The 23,598-nt window shown below is 34.5% G+C and overlaps 1 protein-coding gene across 4 annotated transcripts; it reads right to left on the bottom strand.

The window, feature by feature from the left end:
* Positions 1 to 6,266: 6,266 nt before the first annotated feature.
* Positions 6,267 to 23,377, bottom strand: LOC115697038 (UPF0481 protein At3g47200). 4 transcript variants are annotated; one of them, XM_030623935.2, is made up of 3 exons: positions 23,362 to 23,377; positions 23,194 to 23,277; positions 6,267 to 8,043 (listed from the first exon to the last, which is right to left on the bottom strand). In XM_030623935.2, exons 2-3 carry the CDS (start codon positions 23,265 to 23,267, stop codon positions 6,462 to 6,464), a joined length of 1,656 nt encoding a protein of 551 aa, XP_030479795.1. In that variant the 5' UTR covers positions 23,268 to 23,277; positions 23,362 to 23,377; the 3' UTR covers positions 6,267 to 6,461. The 4 variants fall into 4 exon arrangements, with proteins under 4 accessions (XP_030479795.1, XP_060957737.1, XP_030479797.1 ...); XM_061101754.1 differs by lacking the exon at positions 23,362 to 23,377 and having other exon boundaries at positions 23,194 to 23,282; XM_030623937.2 differs by lacking the exons at positions 23,194 to 23,277; positions 23,362 to 23,377 and adding an exon at positions 22,805 to 23,102.
* Positions 23,378 to 23,598: the final 221 nt, after the last annotated feature.

Here is a 23,598-nt window from a genome sequence, read left to right as displayed (position 1 = left end):
TTATCTCTTAGTGTTTAAGATACCTTCATAAGTTATTACCTCTAGTAATTTTATCATGTCTCTTTCTAACTTCTCATTTTGGATTCTATTCAGCACACTACACTCCTTTCTATATGATGGCATCGTCCTCTCCTGACTCATTTTTATAACATACTTATCTCCAATGTCTTTGCATACAGTACTCATACTTCTTATCATCTAACTTAGGAGTGTGTAACTTATAGAATATCCAACAAGATAGTACCTTCTCCTTAAAGATCTATTATTTCATCCTTCTTAATAAGTAGGTTTCGTAAATTATACTGTCCCAGTCTGGTATAACGTCTACTATTCTAAGTCATCCCTACTTCCTATATGTTGGGCTTCCATTCATGGCTAGGTGTAGAGACCGCTTCTTCAACCATTCATAGATAGGTGAAAATATATGCGTCGGTACTTAGTTGGCTATTGGTACATTTCATTATGTGCTTCAAGTTCCACTACTAGTGTTGGTGATATTTTGCTGAGCCTGTGAAAACTCTTCAACAAATTGTCTTAGTCATGCTCGTAGTCCTTCCAATACCTCTATTAGATCGTTAGCCTTAACTATTATTGGGTTTTCTGGAACATCAACCATCTGTGGGTCAGCGGAACACACATTCTTAGCCCCCACCTCTATTGGTCGTTCCTTTCACATTGATTCTAACTGATCTTCTAGTTTCATGTGTGAGCTCTTACAAGAAAGGTTAATTTAATAGAAACAAAAGAGTTCAATTATAGGGAGAGAAGATTCCATGAATATATCTAAACTTAATGTTGTCAAGCTTAACTAGTAATATTCTATTTATCAAACAAAGTCTTATGAATTCCTAATATAATTTATTCTAAATTTTCAAGAAAGGAACACTGTCCTTCCTAGTTTCAATTCAAGACAATAAAGAAAAATAAAACCTATTCATATTCTTCATAAAAAGTGTAATCAATCATAACAGGTAATATACTCTTAATTTCTCTAAGCACCCACTACAGATGACGCACTAATTCTAGGAAACATATTTTAACAAAAATCTATGTATCACATATAAAACTATTAATGGCAATACCAAGAAAATTAAAACTAACACTTACATAATAGTGAGAGGGATCTTTTTCAGTCTTCTGTATGTATACCGTGAGTATCCTTCGGGCTAACGGACGATCGGCTCTGATACCAACTGTAACGCCCCGATATTTTGCCTTATTTTACAAAAATACTATTTTCATGCATAATTTGAAAAGATAAAAAAAATAATTTAAATACAACAGTGGATTTTAAAAAAAATCAAAATGCAACAGAGAAGGATCCCTCATTTGTAAAACAAGATACAGTAAGTAAATAATTTTAAATAATGCATTTCCACTGTGTTAGATTTATCAACTGCTTAAAATAAAACTAAGGCACCCCCGGCGTTCTAGATCGTTTGTCCGCCCATAGCCACTCACAGTATACGTACCAGAACTGACCTTGCTCACTATACATACTTCCCTGTCTAATACCTGTAGGGGGAAAGTAAGGGGGGTGAGCTAAAAGCTCAGTAAGGAAATGCTTATCAAACAATACCATATAATATCACACATACCATTAATGTATTTATTAAGTTTTAGCAATATCATACATGCTCTTTTATAACTATAACCAAATAACTGTACATATGGAAACCTTTATCATACAAGTCTATACTATTTGTTCACACCGTACACATATACAGAGATCATAACTCATAACATAATTATATCAATACTATAAATAATAATGTCATTATCATAACATTGACATATCATAGCCATTACTTACATAACCCGGGCCTAGCCTGACCCTACAATATCCTGGGCCTAATCTGCCCATATAATAACATGGGCCTATGCAGCCCTACCATTGTTATATGATAGGGTATCTCTATATTCAACAGTAACATCACTGTATCATACCCACCATAACCATCTCATACACGACTCAGTAAAATGCAGGGTAGGGTATCTCTACATTCAACGGCCTTATCCCGTATCATACCCCACCATGGTCCCCCACTTTACCTGAGACGTTAGCATACAATATACAACATGCAACATGCAACATACAAATACAACATACAATATATACAACATACATATACATCATACAACATACAACCTGAAACATACAAATACAACATACAACATATACAAGTCATACAACCATAATCTATGTATAAATTCACAAACTCATATTGTGTCCATACCACACATTCTCAGTACCATATACATATTCATAATAACAAATCATAAATCATATTTCAATACATAAGGAATTTAAATTTATGCAGATAAACACATACAAAACTATCTAATTTCCTTACCTCAAATCCCGCTGCTTAAGAGTTGTTATCTCGTCACTACTACCTATAATAAGACATGGGTCAAGGCCCTAATATTAAAATTCGTACTCTTACAGTACAGCAGAAAGATTACTAATTTTGACCAACAACTACACTAATTCAGTAAACGTTGTCTTCATAAAAATTATAGAAAATTCCATTATCTTTCCAATGATATAAAGATCATTAAAAATGGATTAAAACTGAGAGAGTTATGATATTTTAAGTGAAAGTACTTTTTCTGGGAATATGAAAAAAAACGATTTACAACAATATCATAAAGATGATAATTTTCGACATAGAATATCACCGAAATGGTGAATAGTTTCTTCATAAAAATTTTAGATCATCAAATAAGCTTTAACGATACAAAAATCGCTAGAAACGGATCAATATTGAGAGAGATATGACTATTTTACTAAGACAATAATTTTCAGAAAAAAAATAAAAAAACGAGATTTCATAGTTTAACCTAAAAGTTCACAACAATAAGTGGAAGAACTCTTTTACCTCTTGATGACTCTTCTTAATCAGTGCTAGATCTTGAAATCTCAAATTATTAGAATGGTGATGATGATCTCAATGTTATGTTGATGAAAATCATGAGTGTTGTTTGGCGAAGAGAATGAAACAAGAAGAAAAATTATAAATCTTTGATAGGTAGCGAGATGGATAACTTGTAAGGTATAGGATTTTATGAGTGTTCTCTCTAAGAATTGTATTCAGGCTGAAAGAAAGAGATTGAGATTGAGTTTTATTTTTCTCAGGGTTAGAGGCTCTGCATATTACGTATCAAGAATGTGATAGATTTAGGTTTTATAATCTAATTAAACCTATAAAAGAAAATAATAAAAAAAAATCCCTATAATCTGATACTAATTTAACTCTAAATAGAATAATTAAATAAAAATCTTATTTGTTAGATATAAGTTTTAAATTTAAATTTCAAAACATAGGATTTCTAAGCTTAACAGGTCGTCACTTTGTAGCTTAATTTTGACCCTAATAAAGTTAAAATTACGATAAATCTATTTCTACATAATTGATAGATCTCTGAATTATCTTTCCAACGCCACTAAAATCACCTCAATCCGAGCTCTAGAACTCTAGATATGATCATTTTAGTAAAACAGTTTTTAATCCTGCGAATTTATCCAAACCTACGAATTTTTAACATTAATTAATTAAACTCACTAAATATATTATAAAACCCTAATGGACTTGGGCTTTAATTAAACGATTACTTACTCTGTAAAAATACCATAATATTTTACTTTCGTAGTTAATACAACTTTAACTCTCTCTAGAAAATTGGTACAACTACTCTAAGCAATAATATCAACTCACTAACAACACAAAGAAACAAGATAATTATCCTCACTCAATTAATATCAAAAAAAAAAAATTAAATACTATTTTAATCTGGATATTGCATTTTCTCATGTAATTGTTATACTATACATCTATATATATGTTGTGTAATTGGTTATAACCTCCATATACCTAAGTGTAATGAGAAATTAATTTGTTAATTTTACATTGTAACTTTTCCCACACATTCCACATTCACTACAACAATTATGGTTATTAGAGGCGGACCACTCCGCTGGTAATAATCCTATTTTCCGCCGCTAAAGAGTAATACCGGCGGGGTCCGCCGGTAATAATCCGCTGGTAATACCTGGTCGCTAATAACTATTATTAGTGGCGGACTGACACACCCGCCGCTAATAATAGTGTCAGATCATTAAACTCACTATTATTAGCAGCGGATCTATCCGCCGGTAATACTTTTAAATATAAATATTTATAATTTTTTTCTTTAAAATAATAAATATAAAATTAATATTAAATATATTTAACTTTTCTACCATTTTACTTATCAAGAATACTCAAGAGCTAATATTATATAAAATATTTATCATCAAGTACATTTATGTATACCAACATTTAAAAAATTGTATACAATATAAAAAATATATACATTCAAACTTTTCCATAACAGAATAAATAATAAGGAGAATTTGGTTTTCTATAAGAAAGTTATCTCTCAAATTCTCTATTGATATATACAAATATAAGATTACAAGAGATACACAAAAGTCTATAAATATACAATTTTTTTTTCTTCAAGTCCAGTGCAATGCATTCTTGACTAACATGTAATAAATCACCTGTAGAGAAAGTAAAATTAGAGTCAAATTACATTTAATATGAATATTAAATTTCATCATCATGAAATTTCATTATGATTTTAAAGACAACATTGATTAGAAACCAATAATAAAAATTTAACACTATACAAGAAAACCCCAATAATAATTTACACTTCTCTAAATAAAGTTAACTCAAATTTTTTCTTAACAAACCAATAAATGGCCAGAAAAAAAATTAAGAATACACTATAATCTTTATACAAATTACAAAGTATACAATGAAATAAATTGATCTATATAAAATTGAATGAACATAATGGAAATAATTTTTTATCAAACAGTTGGTGTTCCCTCTTTTTTTTTTTTTGATAAAATTTAAAAGCAAATATAAAAAAAAATACACATATAGAAACACACACACATATTAGGATAACATATATATATAAATATACAAATATTCATATACCTTCTACAGATTTAATATTGGAGTAATTTTCAATCTTATGAGCTGCAAATAATTAAGAAAAATTGTGAAATAAAAGAAAAAAAAAAGAGAAAATTTAACTAATCTTAACTATACATATATACCTAAACAATGATGAAGATGAGTCCGGCAGTGGCGGTGAGAATATCGACACGGTGAAGGCGGTGGGAATGTCGTTGTGTGGTCGAAACGGTGGGCTGCTAGTTGACGATGAACAAGGGGAGGTGAATAAAGGTTTTGATATTGAGGATGAAGAAGGAGAGATAGATGTTTGTGGTCAAAAATATTAGGGATGAAGAGGGAGAGGAAGAGGGAGACAAAGAGGGAGCTAGACAAATAAGAATACTGATATATATATATATAAAAAACTATTAGAGGCGGAGGTCCGCTGGTAATAATAGGATCCGCTGGTAATAGTTATTAGCGGCGGACTTCCGCCGGTAATAGTCCGCTGCTAATAAATTTAAATATTATTTAATGTTATTAGCGGCGGACTTCCGCCGGTAATAGTCCGCTGGTAATAAATTTGAAATTTAAAACCGGGAAAATTCCCGCACAAAGCAATTCCTTCAATATTATTACTTTCATTTTAAAAAAAACCATACTATTACCGGCGGATCTAGTCCGCCCCTAATAGTTCCGCCGGTAATAGAACATTTTCTTGTAGTGATTAGGGGTGTGCTTTCATAAATATGTTTTTTTTTTTTTATATTTTATTTATATTTTTATGATTCATACTTTTTATTTATAATAATATAAATTTAATTTTCTAGAAATACGATTTTAAATTTTGTAATTTAAAGTTTTATAATATTACAAAATATATTTTTCTCATAAAAAATAAAAAGTATAAGAAAACTACAATTAAAAAAGGATAAATTAATCAACCTCATAATAATTATAAATCAACTATAAAACAATTAGAAAATCAATCTTATGGCATTTATAAATTAACTATAAAACAATTTAAAAAAAATATAAAATAATTTATTGTTTGACTGAAGAACTTATTTTTGTAAATAAAAAAGTTTAAACCTTAAAAATGAAATGCGTGTTAACTTATTTCTGTAATTAATGTTTTTCATGTATTATGTAAAAGTTTCTTATTAGCATACATTATTTTTTAATTTTGTTTAATGGCAATTCCATTTTCACAGTTCAGAGTATTTGTATTAATTTTTGGTGTTTACCTCCAACCAAATAAGAATGAAAAATAGTACATATGTCTATACTAAGTACTAAAGAATCGAGAGATACACAAATAAATATAATATATATAGCTGTTTGAACTCAATAATAATAATGTGATTCACACAAACAATTTATAATATGGCACACTTCAAATATCAGACAATCCTTAATGTAGTATATAGTCTCATCACACAAATAAATAAACAATTATCATAAACGATTACAACTCTAGAAACGAACTTATGAGAAGAGAGGATATCAGTCTTTAATAACGGAGATAACAGAACAAACTGTTTGTATGAAGGTAAGAATGATGAGAAAAACAGCTGCAACCACAGAAAGACCTGCCCAAGGTGAGTGGAAATAGTTTTGTCTTAAGTTTGCATTCCATTTGTGCCAGGGGGTTTCGCAGTACTTGTGAAGTTTACCTAATATTTCAGCAAAATGGTAATTTTCATTGTTCTCATAGAAAACCCCATCACCGAGCTTGTTTATCATAGTAGCCACCTGGCTGTTGTCCCCTAATAGATTATTAATAATCCCATACTTGACAAGTAAATCCACATCCTCAGCTGTATTAACAAGGTAGTCCAAAAGCACCACATAATGGGTGATCATGCATATGTAAGGATGATAATTGTAATGGCATTGTTCAAAAGCAACTAAGTTTCGTAGTAGGGTTTCTGTGCTGTCATCTACTTGTAATATTGGAATTTCTAAAATGCCTTGAGAGAATGTGAATTGGATGTCAAGCAAATTTTCTCCTGCTTTCGCCTTGAACTTTACTCCAGCTTGATGTAGTTTTTTTGCACTTGGGAGGTTTGGAGTATTTCCCATTTCGGGTTTTTGCTTCACCAGGAAGGCAAAGAATTTTCTAAAGAGATCGACAAAATGTACTGTTCTGTAAGTATTCGGTTCAGGCCCGTCATTAGAGATCGACAAAATGTACAGTCCAAGTATTCGGTTCAGGCACGTCATATCTTCAGGCCCGTCATGTGGATTTGGTGCACTTGGGAGGTTTGAAGTAGTTTCCATTTTGGAACTTTGCTCTAGCGGGAGGACACACATTCTGAATAAATCTACAAAATGTTGTGAACTATGACTATTAGAGTGTCCCTCCCGATTAATGGATACTAATGGCATATCCTCGAAGAAAGAATGGGCAAGCTTAGCGGTTGAAATAGGTTCATCATGACATAAATCATTTGGTACTGGGTTGAAAAGGTGCTCAAAGATGAAAAATGGCAGCTGATTCTCAAGCAACAACAAATCACTTCTGATGTCATACACCATCCATGGCCGATTAAAGATGTGGTCGTGAACAAGGTCTATTCCCGTTCGATACTTAAAAACCAACAATATCTCAATGATGAAGACAGCATCGAGAAGAACAATCTTTACAAATTCATCACTTGAAAATGGTATAGTTTCTGCATAACAACTCCGCAGTTCATATTCTTTCTCTTTTATGATATTTACGTAATACTCCAATTCTTTACCAGTGCGTAGAAGATAATTACGTAGGTACCTCTTCTTATGGTCTTCCATTGGTTTCACATTTTGGTTGCCATGGTGAAATGGGCCTATGGAAACAACTTGTGGTGTGTAAGCCTTATCATTGCCATCCCTTAATCGCTTGGGAACTCTGTAGATACAGCGGTCTTTAAATAAGAGAGGAGGCCTGTCTAGCTCTGATCGTAGAGAATTCAGGGGAGAATATGACTGGTTTTCATCTACGTTTATAATGACTGCTTGAATTGATTCCCTATTTTCCTCCATTTTAATTACTTCTTTGTGTTTGTTGCAAACGATGACTGTCACTTGGAAGAAACAACAACACCTGGTAACAAACAATAAATAATAGATTTAAAATTGTAGAACTATTTTCTAATTTCCCCTATAAATCAATTCATCATATATATATGATCGAATATAATCCTTACATATTTGGTACACAAATAATCATATATACACTCAAATATTGACATGGTATACATATAATATTGTGTGTAAATTGTCATTGTACATATTAGGTTTATTATGTTATGTCATTACTTTGTATCCTTCTCTCATATTTTGATTAACAAATTTTATCATAGCTTGGTCATATCCGTTGAACAATTGTTCACCTCGCAAGGCCGTCTCAAGCCGGTGAGGGACTGATGAAGCGCCTGGGGTGAAATCTAACACGATGCTCTTTTTATATACTTAATTTTAATATAATATTGGTTTGATATTTAATTAATTTAAAGTATTTTTTAATAAAATATTAAGTTCATAGTGTATAACTATTAAATGGTGAGGGGGGATGGGAAAAAAAGAGAGTTCATGGGTTCGAACCTAGGACCTTGAAGCTATTAAACTATTAAATGATTGTAAAATACCATTACGCTACACTAAAAAAAAAAAAGTTCATAGTGTATAACTATTTTTTAACACTATTTTTTAATTTTTTTTTTTCAATTATGCATTAAAAAGTGTCAAATATATACAAATAAATAAGTTCCTATTGTAATAACTTTGCTGAAAAAACAAAAAAGAAAAATGCCTTTACTTGACGTCGAACTCTTCATTCAAGAAAGATTAAGAGATTTGCCATGCTGGTTCAGTTTTTGAATATTTATGGAATTACATTTATATATCTATTCTATATAAAGTGTGCCTATATAACTAAAATTCTTGGTTTTTGAGAAATTTATGGGTAACTTTTAATTTTTATTTAATAAAATAATAAAATATTATTTATATATAATAAAATAATAATAAAACAAATCATACTAATATTTGAACTGATATTAAATATTCTACAATCACACCCATTTAAAAAGAAAACGTCACTTGAATCACCTCTGCCTTCAATTAAATCAAGGTTAAAAGCCACCATTGTTACAACCTCTTACTACGCACAAAATTTTTCTAAAACAATCGAGAAAGAAAAGCAGAGCCTACTAATATTTGAACTGATATTAAATATTCTACAATCACACCCATTTTAAAAAAAAAAAGTCACTTGAATCACCTCTGCCTTCAATTAAATCAAGGTTAAAAGCCACCATTGTTAGAACCTCTTACTACGCACAAAATTTTTCTAAAACAATCGAGAAAGAAAAGCAGAGCCTTTTAGGCACACAAGTCGAAGTGCTTACAATAGAGAAAGCGTACTGTCTAGGACTGTCTTCACAAATATAATTAAGGGAAAACCCATAATATATTAGTTTATTTCAACAAATCACTAATATACATAAATTGGGTGGGTAACCACACTACGTTAAACTTAAAGACTAATGCACAAATCAGATATGTCATAGTTTTAATTGAGAACACATTGAAAAACTACAAATAAATTCTTGCCCTTGTTTATGTAGGGAAAAAATTCAAGTTTGAATTGCTTTCTGTAGTATTCCATTTATATTACGAAATATTTTAATAATTCCTTTATATATTCAAAATAAAATAAAATAAAATGGTTTATTATTAAAAATAAAATGGTTTATGAGAAATTCATGTTGACTTTTTATTTATATTAAAAATAAAATAGTTTATTATTAAAAATAAAATGGTTTATGAGAAATTCATGGGTCACTTTTTATTTATATATAATAAAATAAATAAAATAAATCCTATTAAATCCAAAAAAAATATACGATTAGGTTTTTGCTGTTGTACATCTACGATTGAGTTACATAATAAATCTTATATGCATTAGTTTACGGAGCAAAGTTTTTTAAAGTTACGTAATAATTACATGTATGTTGCAAACACAATATACAAAAAATAAAGAAGAATATAGAAGAAAGAAGAGACCATTATTCACATCTAGAAAGACAGTAGAGATAATAATAGAAGCTTTTTATTTTTTTTATTTTTTTTATCAATTTTTTTTTTCTTTTTGAATAAAGATAAATATGAAATTTTAATTGTATAGAGTTTTATTTTAATAAAATATAGTATTTTAAAATAATTTAAATTCAAATAATTTAATAGTATTTTGTTATTAAATACTATCACTTTTTATTAAACATGGTTTTCATTTTTTGTCGACACTCCTATATTCAATTTATCAACGAAAAAAATAGACAATCCACATATATGCGGACCCAGCTAGAATAAAAAGTGCAAAATACAAAAATTAAACTATTGTCTCTATCGAAGCACATGAAGATTGAAATCCACCAATGACTATCATTAGTTTTCTTATATATCTACAATTTTTAGACAAATGCTATCTTCAATTATCAACAATTTAGAGATTGATTTTTAATTTTCTTTTTATCTTACACCCATTTAAGTAATGTTTCTTTAAGTATTGGAACATCACCTTTTAATTTATTTTTGGATTAACTTAAGAACATATTTAAATCATCAAGCTTTCTTAAACACTAATATATTACATTCGGTATTCACTTTTAATTGACAACATTATAAACTATAATATTTAAATACACATAATAATAATCTCACCTAATAACTAATAATATTTTTTCTTTAATTTTTAATTATATCACTTTCAAATAACATAGAAAAAAACTAACATAAAATTTAGTATACGTGCCTCGCACGTAGTTTTTGCTAGTATATATATATATATATTCTATTTACTACAACATATTATATATAGAAAAAATTGCATCTAACAACTAAAATTTAAAATTAATTACCACAATATTGTTATTCAATTAATTTGCATATATACCGTTTCTTCAATTAATTTTATTGTAATAAGTATATACCTATAAAAATACATATGTTTTCTTTCCTATTACACTGACGCATATTCTTTACTCTTTTTCTCAATGCATGTGTACTAACTATTTTTTTCTCTCTCAATATATATGACAGATCATCATATATACATTATACTCTTATTTTTTCATGTCATCAAATTATTTCTTTTTTTTTTCCACACATATGTAATAAAACAAATAATATTATTAAAAAATAATTTTTTTTTTAAAGATTTCTCTTTTTTATTTTATTTTTTAATTTACAAAGTTTTTTTTTTTTTTGCTACACATCTAATTTTTTGGTCTAAAAATTACATCACTGCAATCTACTCTTTAATGCGATCATTTTAATATGCGGGAAGCATATTTTTTTTTACCATTATCGAAGAAGATGACCAAAATCAAAAGTAACATTTTACTTTCTTAATCTTTAGTTACTCATTAATATTTAGTTAACTAATAAGTAAAGAATGTTTAAATCAGTATACATCAAACAATTTCATAAGTTACTAAAAGTATTTTATTTTTTATATTTTGTTAATAAATGAATAAACAATATTTAAATTTAAATAAAATTTAATGTATCAAATAATTTAATAAGTTACTAAAAAATATATTTTTTTATTTATATTTAAACATTACAATATAAATTTATTTTTATAAAACTATTTTAATAATAAATTGAATAGTATTTAAAACATCGTATGAGTTACATTAAAAAAAAAGGTAACCTCAATGTATCTTTAAGAATAAAATAACATAATATAGCCTAAAAATATAAAAAAAGAAACAAAAAAGTTTCTTTTAATATTAGTCGTCTTTTTAGGAGATAAAAAAATATATGTTTCTCACATATTAAAATAATTATTTTATTATTTATATGTGTAAAATTGTGAAATAAATTTTTAATAGAAAAGTAACTAATTGATATCTTATTCACATCAAAAGTAACTAAATGGTTGCTTTTCACAAAACTCCTAAAAAGTTCAACTTTTTCTATTTTCGGTAATTATTTTAAATTTCGGTATATATGCTGACGTGGCACAACGGTATTTGTGTAAATAATTTTCTTAAAGGTATTTTTGTAAATAAAATCAATTTTAAGTATAATATTAAAAACTCTCCTTATATATACAGATTTTATTTTTATTTTTTATTTTTAGTCCTCCAAAATTATGGGGGCGAAGGCACCGGTTGCCCCACCCTTAGGCCAGGCTTGTCACATCGGCACACGAAAAGCACACACAAGAATCTGAACACTCGCATACACCAGATGTTCACACACACCAGACTCGGTCAGCAAGAGCTAACCAGAAACTAACTCTATATAACTCACCGAACTAACTAATCCTAACAAATATGCCAACTAACATAACTACCAAGTGGACTAGATGTAACAGAGAGGTAACAAGTTTGGAGGTTAGTTACAAATGCTCATTCTCTTGTTAGTCGGGTATATAAGGCCCGATATTATCCTCAGGGTTCGTTTTTGAGTGCTTCTCTTGGGCCGAATCCTAGTTTCATATGGAAGAGTATTTTTGAAACGCAAGCTTTGATTAAGGAGGGAGCTCGTCGGGGGGTTGGTCCAGGTACGAATATTAGTGTTCAATTTAACCCGTGGCTTGCGGATGATTCTCAACCGTGGGTTACTTCTAGAACTACTGGTATGGAGACGTGGACGGTTAATAATCTCATGGTGGTAGGAGAACGGGCTTGGGATTTAGAGGTGGTTTCGGATATATTCAATGACCGAGATAAAGAGATTATCATTCGAACTAACATTGATCAGGAGACTCCTATTGATACTTGGTATTGGCATAAGGATCTTTATGGGTTCTATACTGTGAGGGAGGCATATCGGTTGCTGCACCATTCAGAGATCACTAATACTAGTGAGTCTGAGATTAAGATATGGAAAATTGCATGGAAGCTTCATGTCCCTCCCAAAGTGCACCAACTCATGTGGCGTGCTTTATCTGGTTGTTTGCCTACTAAGGTTCAACTTACCACCAAATATATTCCTCTAGATCAAGTTTGTCCTATGTGTAACCAGGTGCCTGAGACCATTTACCATTTGTTGGTGCAATGTTCTTTTGCACGGTCTTGTTGGCATCTTTCGGTTCTAAATTGGAGTCATACGCCTATGGAGTCTTTTTGGGATTGGTTTAGCCACATTCTGCTACAACACTCATCCACGGCCCAGGAAGAATTGCTCATGGTTCTTTGGGCGATTTGGTATGCCCGAAATGAGGTGGTTTGGCGGGACAAATCAATGTCAACGGCGGAGGTTATTCTATTGGCAAGAGTAGTCCTTAATCAATGGAGAAATGCTCAACAAAGGAGAATGGGGTCTTTACTTGTTCCTACGGGTTCAAGAGTGGACTTAGAGCATTGGGTGAAACCAGTTATGGTAAAGATTAAGGTTAATGTCGATGGTGCAATCTTTGCAAGTGATGGTCGATTTAGAGCGGCAGGGGTGGCCCGGGATTCTCAGGGTCGATTCATTGAAGGCTTCGCAGTTTTACGAGTGGGGTGTGTGGATTCGACTATGGCTGAATTGGTAGGGGTTAATGAGGCCTTGAGTTGGATAAAGAGGAAACATTGGGGACCGGTTGAGATTGAAACCGATTCTTTGGTTGTTGTCCAGGAAGTCCAAAGCACGGTGGAGATACCTTCTCCTTTTGGCCTTCAGGTGGCGGTTTGTCGTTCTCTTTTGGCCGATTTGCCGTTAGTCTCAATTAATTTTGTTAAACGTTCTGTAAACAAAGCTGCACATTGTCTTGCTCGTAGCTCTTGTTTGTATCTAGATCGTATTTTTAGTGAGGATGATGTTCCTCCTGATTTTCTTTCTTTTGTAATGGTTGAATCTTCTTATTAATAAAGTTACCATTTTCCTTCAAAAAAAAACATCATCATTATTGATTTTAGTGCTTTCTTTTTATTATTACAAATTTCTACCATATGAAAGGGGTTGAAATTGCCGATCAGTTATATATTTATATTTAGTTAGTAATTTATATGGATTAGCTAGGGACAATTACATAAAACATAATTCTAGTAAATTTTTTACATTTTTATGTTTAAAGTTTTTATTTTTATGGTATTTTATAAAAACACAAGAAAATAATAAGAAAACCACATGAAAATAACATCAAAACAACATATAAAAAAATAAAATACAAATACTAAACAATCAATAATAAAATAACAAGAGTGCAACATAAAAATACATCAAAAGATCGTATCTTATGTAAATAAAATCTTAAAAACTGTAAAAATATTAAAAATTCCGTATATGCCGTATTTTTGTAATTTTTGTGTTTTATTTAATTATCCCTTACTCAAATGTAGTTGGATCAAACATGTATTCAATAGTATGCACAAGACCTGAGTTGGCACATGACATGAGTGTTTTGAGCAAATATATGGCAAATCAATGAAAAGAACATTAGCTTGTCATGAAGTGGACTTTCAGTATTTGCTAAACACATCAAATGTGGAATCAATCTACAAGAAACAAAGCAAGAGTACTTGGATAGAAGAGTATAGTGACGCTGACTGTAATACCCTAAGGTTTAATAACCGGATTAGCAACCCTAATTAAGTTAATTAAGTGTTAATGAGGAACTATTTTATTGTATAATTTAATATGTGAAATTATTATGATTTATTGCATTTTAAGACCTCCGTTGGTGTGTCAGGGGTATTTTCATAATTTTAACCCGAGATGGGTAAAATCGTAATTTTAATATATTGTGCTTATGAATTATATTATTATATAGTATGTTTATTCTGTCTTTCTGCAGGTATTTTCTAACAAGTCGACGCGGTATATTCACAACTGATATTTTGGGTCGAACCGGGTTCGGGGCCCAAAATATACTTTTGGAATTTAATTATGGCATTTATATGTTAAATGGGAAAAATATGATGTATGTGATTTATGTGTGTGAGTGGATTGAGAAAATTGCCCTTTTTATGTGTATATGGTAATATATGTGCCTTAGGGGCAAAATAGTCTTTTTGACCGAATAATGCATTATCCTACAAAATCAGATTTTTATCAAATTGAAACCAATTATCTGAGTTTTCAAACCCAAAATCTCTCTCTCTCTCTCTCTCTCTCTCTCTCTCTCTCTCTCTCTCTCTCTCTCTCTCTCTCTCTCTCTCTCTCTCTCTCTCTCTCTCTCTCTCTCTCTCTCTCTCTCTCTCTCTCTCTCTCTCTCTCTCTCTCTCTCTCTCTCTCTCTCTCTCTCTCTCTCTCTCTCTCTCTCTCTCTCTCTCTCTCTCTCTCTCTCTCTCTCTCTCTCTCTCTCTTCCCATTTTGTGATTTTGAGTTGAATTTGGTGGAAAAGCTTGGATTTGGAGTAATTGTGCATGCTCTTGCTTGGGAAAAACTTGAGCTAGATGTTTTAATCTCCTTTCCTAATGATTCTGAATTTTAAGAAGTTATCATGAGTGTTCATAGTGTTCTTAATGATTTTGATTATGGTGATGCATGTTGTTGAGATTAAGGGAAGTTATGATGTTTTATGTGTGATTGTGTTATTAGGGTTTTGTATTATGCATCTAGATTGAATTGGGAGACTTTTGAGTTGAATTTTGGTGTTTAATTTCTAGGTAAACACTTGAATTTTTGGGATTTCACTTTGAATGTTTGAATGCTTGAGTTTCAAGCTTGTGTATTATTGTGCAAGTGTGTTGTTTGTGTGTAGCATGCTTAATTTATAATTTTGGTGTTGATATTAAGCTTTATGTGGTGCTCAATTATGTACCAATGTTTGATTGGTTTGGTTTTGGTTTAAAGATTGATTTGTGTATGGTTTTGGATGAGTTTTGATATGAATTTGGTTGATTTTTGAAAGCATGAGAAATTGGAAAATTGGGGTTTTTGTGTGGGAGCAGGGGCTGTTGCTGTGGCCACAATTTGGCTCACCGCAGCGAGCTCCACCAGGTTGTGGCCGCTGCGGCGAGGGCTTTGGTCGCCGCAGCGAGGACCCTATTTTCCTGGTTTTTTGTTTTCTCATTTTTACCATAACTTTTGACTCGGAACTCTATTTTGGACGTTCTTTATATCGTTAGAAAGCTAGTTTCAGGCTCTATATGTTGATCTATAATTGGGATTCAGATTATGACTATGTGTGAGAATGAATTTGGGATTAACCTTATTTGTGAAATCCTGGGATTGTGTGACTAGGATTACCGGTAATTTCTCAAGAACACTCGGAGATTTGGAATCTTCACATACTTAGATTACCAGATAAGATAATAAACTAGCACATAAAAATTAGCGTTGTGGCGCCCATATATGATATTTTGTATATGCTATGCAGAAAATTGATATTAGGGTTATTGCTTTAAACATAGTAGTTATGTGATCTAGGATTATTACTCTAGAATTTAAGTGATTATGAATGCAATACTATGCTGTATATGTTGATATAAGGAATTATGCTGTTAAGGCATAATTTGATTATACTCAGTAATTAGAACTGATATAAACTATTCTAAGGCCTTATTGTAAATAGACGTGTGAGCGTAACACGTGGGTCTATATTATATAGACATGTGAGCGTAACACGTAGGTCTATATTAGATAAAAAATAGATGCAATGGCATTAATATAACGTGATTTTAAATTGATATTTATATTGTTGATTATGTTGAAGAAGGGAATGCACTTGTCTGTAGACCGGGAGATAAAACGGCTCAGGGCAGCAACATTTCCGGTTAGGCTCTGCACGTCTTTGTGCTTCTTGGGGGATGGCATGCTCATGAGAGCTTGAATTTTTTCTGGGTTTGCCTCAATCCCTCTCTGGCTGACGATGAAGCCTAGGAACTTTCCTCATTTGACCCCAAAGGTGCATTTCTTAGGGTTCAGCTTCATTCCGTATCTCCGGACTACCTCAAAACATTCTTCTAAGTCGTCTGCATGGCTATTGCACGCTTTAGACTTGACTAACATGTCATCTACATACACCTCCATGTTTCGCCCCAAGAGGCCTTTGAACATCCGATTGACCATTCTTTGATAGGTCGCGCCAGCGTTCTTCAGTCCGAAAGGCATGACTAAGTAGCAGTATACCCCCCTATCGGTCCTGAAGCTAGTGCACTCTTGGTCCGCCGTGTGCATCTTTATTTGGTTGTACCCGGCGTACGCGTCCATGAAGGACAATAGCTTAAATCCGGAAGTGGCGTCTACCATCTGATCGATCTTGGGCAAAGGGAAACAGTCCTTTGGATAAGCCTTGTTTAGATCCGTGAAGTCTATACAAACTCGCCAGGTTCCGTTAGGCTTCGGCACCAGGACCGGATTGGCTAGCCATTTCGGGTAGTAAACGTCGCGGATCATGCCGTTTGTTAAAAGCTTATCTACCTCTTTCTCTAAGGCTTCAGCCTTTACTGAATCGAGGGGTCGTCGCTTTTGTTGGACCGGGGGCATGTCCGGGTTGACGTTGAGGATGTGGGTAATGACGTGGGGACTTATGCCAGTCATGTCCTCTTGGCACCATGCAAAAATGTCAATGGCGCCCTTCAGTGTCTTTATTATTTTTTTTCCTCCGGATCTAGGCTCTTTCCTAGCCGGAGTACCTTGGTGGAGTCGAGGTCGCACACTGATACCTCCTCGACGTCCTCCATCGGTTCTACGATTTTTTCAGACCCCACGCGGGGATCCAACTCGTCTTCTTCAGCCATCTCTGGCTCAATGGTTTCCCGAACCATCAGCACGGGTAGGTGGGTCGCAACGTTGTAGCATTGCCTCGCCTCCCCCTGATTTCCTCTCACCGTCCCTATCCCAGCTTCCTGGGTCGGGAACTTCATGCACAAGTGCCGTATTGATGTGACTGTGCCAAAGTCTATCAAGGCCGGTTGGCCGAGGATTGCGTTGTACGCTGTCGGGCAGTCCACCACCACGAAAGTACAGTACTTGAACGTGCTCTGGGGGGTGTCCGGGCACAAGGTGACTGGAAGTCTCACCTTCCCCATTGGGATAAGTGTTGTTCCATTAAACCCTGTGAGTTGGGAACCAGTGGGTGAGAGGTCTCGGTCCGTCAGGCCTATTGTAGTGAAGGCCTCTTTGAAAAGTAAATTCACGGAACTCTTGTTGTCGATCAAGACCCTGGCCACCACTTTATTGGCGATGGGAGTCTCTATGACCAACGGGTCATGGTGAGGAAAACACACCGTCTTAGCGTCTTCTTCCGTGAATGTGATGGGTTGATCCATCAGCCGGGGCCTCTGAGCTGGGAGTTGAGTAACTTCCCAAACCTCATTGTGTTTCACGGCCCCTGCATACCGCTTCAGCTCTCTGCGGGTGGTTCCTCCGATATGGGGTCCTCCCGAGATCATGGCCACTCTCCCATTAGGTTTGGGTGGCAGACCGGGGATATGCTGGGCATCTCTGGGGGGAGCAACTGGAGCCAATACTCCTGTCGCACCCCATGGTGTTCCCTGCGGCACAGCTCCAGTCGCCTGATCCGGGTTGAGATGAGGCAACCGATTTTCGATCCACTCATAGAGGTGCCCCAATCGGATTAAATTTTCTATCTCGTCTTTGAGATTTTTGCATTCATTGGTGTTGTGCCTAATGTTGTTATGGTACTCGCACCTTTTGCTGGGGTCCCTTCGGAAACTATCTTTGTACAGAGGAGGTGGTCTCCGGTAGTGTGTATTTTGCCTAGTAACAAAGTACACACGTTCTTGGGAGTCCGTCAACTCCGTGTACTGGGTATATTGGGGAGTGTACCCCCTTTTTTGTCGCTTTTCCTCCGTCCGGGTGCTACTCTTGGAGGATCTTTTACTCCTTGAACCTTGGGAAGGACCGGCCAAGCTCGCAGTCAGAGCGGAGTGCGAGAGAGCTTGTCCATTTATCCCCGAGGGATTCCCAAAATGGGACGATGCGGGGGCCAAGGCCTGGCCCTGGCTATATCCGGGAGTAGCGGAGAATTGTCTGCCGCTCATTGGTGGAGTTGTTGTCGGGACAGTACCCGACGGCTGGGCTCAGGGCACATACCCTGATATCCCGGTGGGATAATACCCTTCATAGGCCACTATTTGGGCCTCTGCAAGATTGATGTATTTTTGGACTCTCTTCTGGAAGTCCTAAAGGTTTGCAGCTCCTTCCTGTTGTAGTTCGTTCCAGAATGGAGTTCCTGTACGGATGCCTGCCTGCAGAAGGGCAAGCTGTTGTCCGTCATCAACTTTCTTGGTCTTCGAGGCTTCCTCACGGAACCTCTTTATATAGTTCTTTAAGGTCTCTGTAGGCAGCTGCTTGATGTTAGTCAAGGCACTGACCTCCAGATTAACCTTTCTTGTGGCGACAAACTGTCTCCGGAAGTTGGTCTGTAACTTATTCCAACAGCCCACGGATCCTGGCTCTAGTTTATTGAACCATTCCTCCGCGGACTCGCTTAGAGTAAGCGGGAAGCACAAACATTTAGCGTCATTGCTGACTCTCATGACCGTCATGACCCGGTTGAACCGTGACAGATGGTCGCTTGGATCGGAGTTCCCAGTGTAAGCTGCCATTTCGGGCATCTTAAAATTCTTGGGGAGCTCTGCTTCCAGGATGTGCTTGGCACACGACTCCCGGTCCTCACAGTCTGAGTCGGAGTCGTCGCCTTTCTGTCTCTGGGAGACTCGGGCGATATCTTTTCGGAGTATGGCAAGTTCCGCCATGATCCCTTCGTTTAACGTTCCCGTGGAGACCGCGGGCCCGTATTTCTTTTGGTCAAGGTGATCCCGAAGGTCACCTTGATTCCCATTGATTTGATTCCTCAAATCGACGGGAGGACATTTCTGTCCTCTTCTTCCTCTACCTCCGGGCTCCTGGTGCACGAAAACGCTTTTTTGGTCCTCTTGATCCTGAGGGCCAAGACTCCCTTTTTGGAGTTTGCCCCTCTGCGGACCTTTCCCTTTCGAGAAATCTGAGCGGACCTTTCGCGGATCCTGCACCTTTTTCTTTTTCCCGGGGGTAGAAGTAGGGTTTTTCTTTTGGTTCCCTTCAGCGCGATACCTTATAGGGCTTGGTTCCCTAGATTTTTGTCGTTGGGTACTTGGCGAGGATTCCTCTGGTTCCTTCCCAAGTCCAGCAGACATGGCTTTGGGATGCACATGGATTCCAGCTGCCTCCATGGCTTTTTGCATGGCCAACATTACCTCTTGCATCTTTTGGTTTTGTGCTTTTTGGGCTGCGATCTCAGCTTCATGATCGACAACTTTTTGTCTTAAGAGCACTAATTTCGAGTAGCTACCGTCATCGTAGGCGTACTCATCGAGGTTTCCCTCGTAATCATCATCAGGAATTCCTTCTTCTTCCTCAGAACCCTCAGCTGCTCTTGAGGCTACGTCTTCCTCATTTGGGTCTTGAGCATCTTCTAGGGAGCGAGGTTGACGGGTGCTACGAGTCTCCACCATTGTTGTAATGTATTGTGTGTTTACAGAAGCTTTCTTCAACTCTCAATGAAAGCACCAAAATGTTGACCGAGATTTTCGGCAACCAATGAAATAATAAGAGTTTAAAGAGTTGTAAGAAGTTAAGAGAAGGATTTTTACGTGGTTTGGGCGTTAATGAGCCTTAGTCCACGAGTCTGTATATTTATGAGTGTATTTAATACAGAGAATGTTCTTAGTGAGTATTTACTCTTCTTGCACTTATGCAACCCAAGTTTTTTCGATCCCCATTAATGAGCTTTGAGGGGGTATTTATAGTGCTTTTGTGGGGTGATTTCCAGAATTATAGTACATGTATTTCTATAACTATCAGTAAAGTTGGGTATTCCCAATGAATATACCATGGGTAATGCATGGTCAAATCCCTAGGTGTTGTAGGGATTTTATGTGGATTGTCCTTACTGTCTTTTGACTGATGTGATCCTTCACAGAGTAGCCGTCATTAGACTTAAATGGTCATAGTCTCGTAGGTGCAGATCGGGGGTTGTGTCGTCATATTTTATTGTGTGTGGCAGTTCCAACACGCCTCCTCCCATGCGGCATTAAATGCGAGATGATTGCTCAGAGGAAGTCTGACGTCTCCCGGAGATGTTTTGATGCCACCTTGCCCTCCGGGAGCATAGAGGACCTCGTATGCCTTCTCCGGGAGGCAGGTCCCGGATAACGCCTTTCTTTATAAAGACTTAGCTATTATTTTGAGCATTAAAGCTTTTGTGTTCACGTGTACTTGTCTGGTTGGTCCACGTACGTATATTGGGCAAAATCAGGGGCAACACCTATATATATGTATATTTTACTCTTTATAATAATTTATTATTGTAAATTTTTTTATAAAATTATACAAAGAGTAATAAATAGTAATTATTTTAAACATTTAAAAAAAAATTTAAATTATTAGTATTTTATCAAACAAAATTGTCACATTCTATTTCTATGTGAACCAAATAAAGTAATCTTCATACTCATAGGCATCATCATAATATTAGTGCGCACAACCAAACACGGTAATGTTGCTTTCCTAGATTTAAACCTATTCTCATCAAATGAAATTTGCATACCAAACAGCTTCATAGTGTATTCAAATAGCCAGAGTTGTATACATCTGTTATAGTAAGATTTCTCTCACCTAGAAACTCGAGACCAGACCCCCACTAAAAGGACACGTATACTCAGATTTTCCACAGAAAGCTGAGATGTCCCTAAGGGACTCCTCGAAGTTTTAAACCTCGCTTAAAGATATAACCAGCGAGAAGTAGCGAGCATGACCGAAGTCTAGTCGCACCCGAGACAAGAGAGTAGATTGCATATATCGAATATATACGATCATCCCCCCCTTTTTTGTCCTTGTGTGAACCAAGAGAACGATTCTCTGTAAGTACGAGTTGATCTTAAGAACCCTGCAGCCTTATAATGAAATATAGGCTCGCATGTCTAGGTTTTATCAGCTCAGCACGCGATGTCTGCAAGAAGCGACTATCTAAAGACGCAGACGTCCTAAACATAATGATAACCCTGCGAGTTGTACATCAGAATATGAACAGTCAACTCACAGGTATGGAAGACGCATGCGTTGATGAACTTAGTAACTGTCATTCATTTATTAATGTTAACGTTGCTTAGTTTTATTATTGCAATTCAATGTGTAAATAATGGATTAACAATGAATGTGATCCTTGTGTAACCGATTGGACACCTGCTTTGTATATAAAGAGGTGATCCACCATGAAATGGCACCTACGAATCCTTTGCTACAGTAGACTAAGCAGATCACAATCTGACTGAACCACTATAATTCTCTGTCTTATTGATATTTTCCAGTTTTGTTAATTGTTTTCCTATTCCCAGTCGAGTACTCGCCGTTCTAGGTTGAATACTCGCACTTGTCGTTTCTCTTAAAATTCTCTTTCGTATTAGTAAAAATCATATAATTTAGTGTTGCGAAATTCACTCGACAACAACATCTATGCAAAAACTCTATGTTCCAGAAAAGAACAAAACATATGGAGATAAAGTATCACTTTGCTAGGGACAAAGTTACTTTGGAATTGGTCAAAATTGAGAAGGCGCCTACTGAAGAAAACCCAGTTGATAGGAGAACTAAAATTGCCACTCTTAACAAGTTCAAACATTGCATGGGCTTGTTAGGAATTGACAAAGGAGAATAAGTTAGCACCTATCGGACTAAAACCCACAAGGACTAAGATATATCTAATCAAGTTTGCACATAGTGAATTCAGGTGTATATATGCATAGAAGAAGGTGATTAGATGCATACGAGTAGTTTCAATGTATGATGAGAAATACATGCATGGTGCGCCTAAAATCAAAAGTATAGAGTAAATATTTGTAAAGATACCACCAAGTAAAGTACTATATTTAAATAAGAAATAAAAAAAAAAAAAAAAAAGTGAAATATATACATACACTTCACCTGTTTCGAAGTACCAAAGTCTTGGTAAACGATTGAAAATGCAGAACAGAACAGAGAAGAACCTTTTTGCAAGTTAAAGTTTATATATATATATATAATAAGAAATGGATGCAGAGGGGTGTTTGCTTGTATAAATTATTCTTATGTATATATATAAGAGGCCAAACTCAAAATGCTCAACTTGGTACTAACTGATATGCCAAGTCAATGCTTGACTTATTAGTTAGCCGCGTCTTAAGTTCACACTCTTAAATTTAATTAAAATTAACCGAAGACGTACTATTAACCATGTTGTAATTAAATTTCGTAAACACTTTGTACGTACGTGTAGTCATATAACAAAAATTAATATTTTTTAATTAGTAAATTTAAAGCATGTAACCTGTATTGAGAGTGAGCCAACAACATGACCTGGAACCAACTCCCACAACTGAGCTTGAGAAACTTCAGATACATGGGCAGAAATCTACACCAGGATATTTGACAACATCATTGGAAGAAGTATATATATTTAGAAAACAAAAAGGACTGCAGAACAAATTTAGAGCACCTGTCTCAAGCATTTACTTAATGCAGAAGATGGAATGCTTAGTAGTGCCATTTGAAGCAAAATACCACAGCTGCTTTGAAAAGCGGCAATACAAGCATAAAAACTGTAAATGAGATGTAATGCAATACAATTAACAAATAAATAAACTATACTTAAGGATTCCTATTATAATATAAATAATGTTATTGAAATTAAGTTAAAAATAAAAATGATATTAATAATCTTATTATGCATTTT

Source organism: Cannabis sativa, chromosome 7, assembly GCF_029168945.1.
Source record: "Cannabis sativa cultivar Pink pepper isolate KNU-18-1 chromosome 7, ASM2916894v1, whole genome shotgun sequence".
Taxonomy (NCBI): domain Eukaryota; kingdom Viridiplantae; phylum Streptophyta; class Magnoliopsida; order Rosales; family Cannabaceae; genus Cannabis; species Cannabis sativa.
The sequence above is the reverse complement of the archived record's forward strand: the minus strand, read 5'-3'. Positions and strand labels throughout refer to the sequence as shown.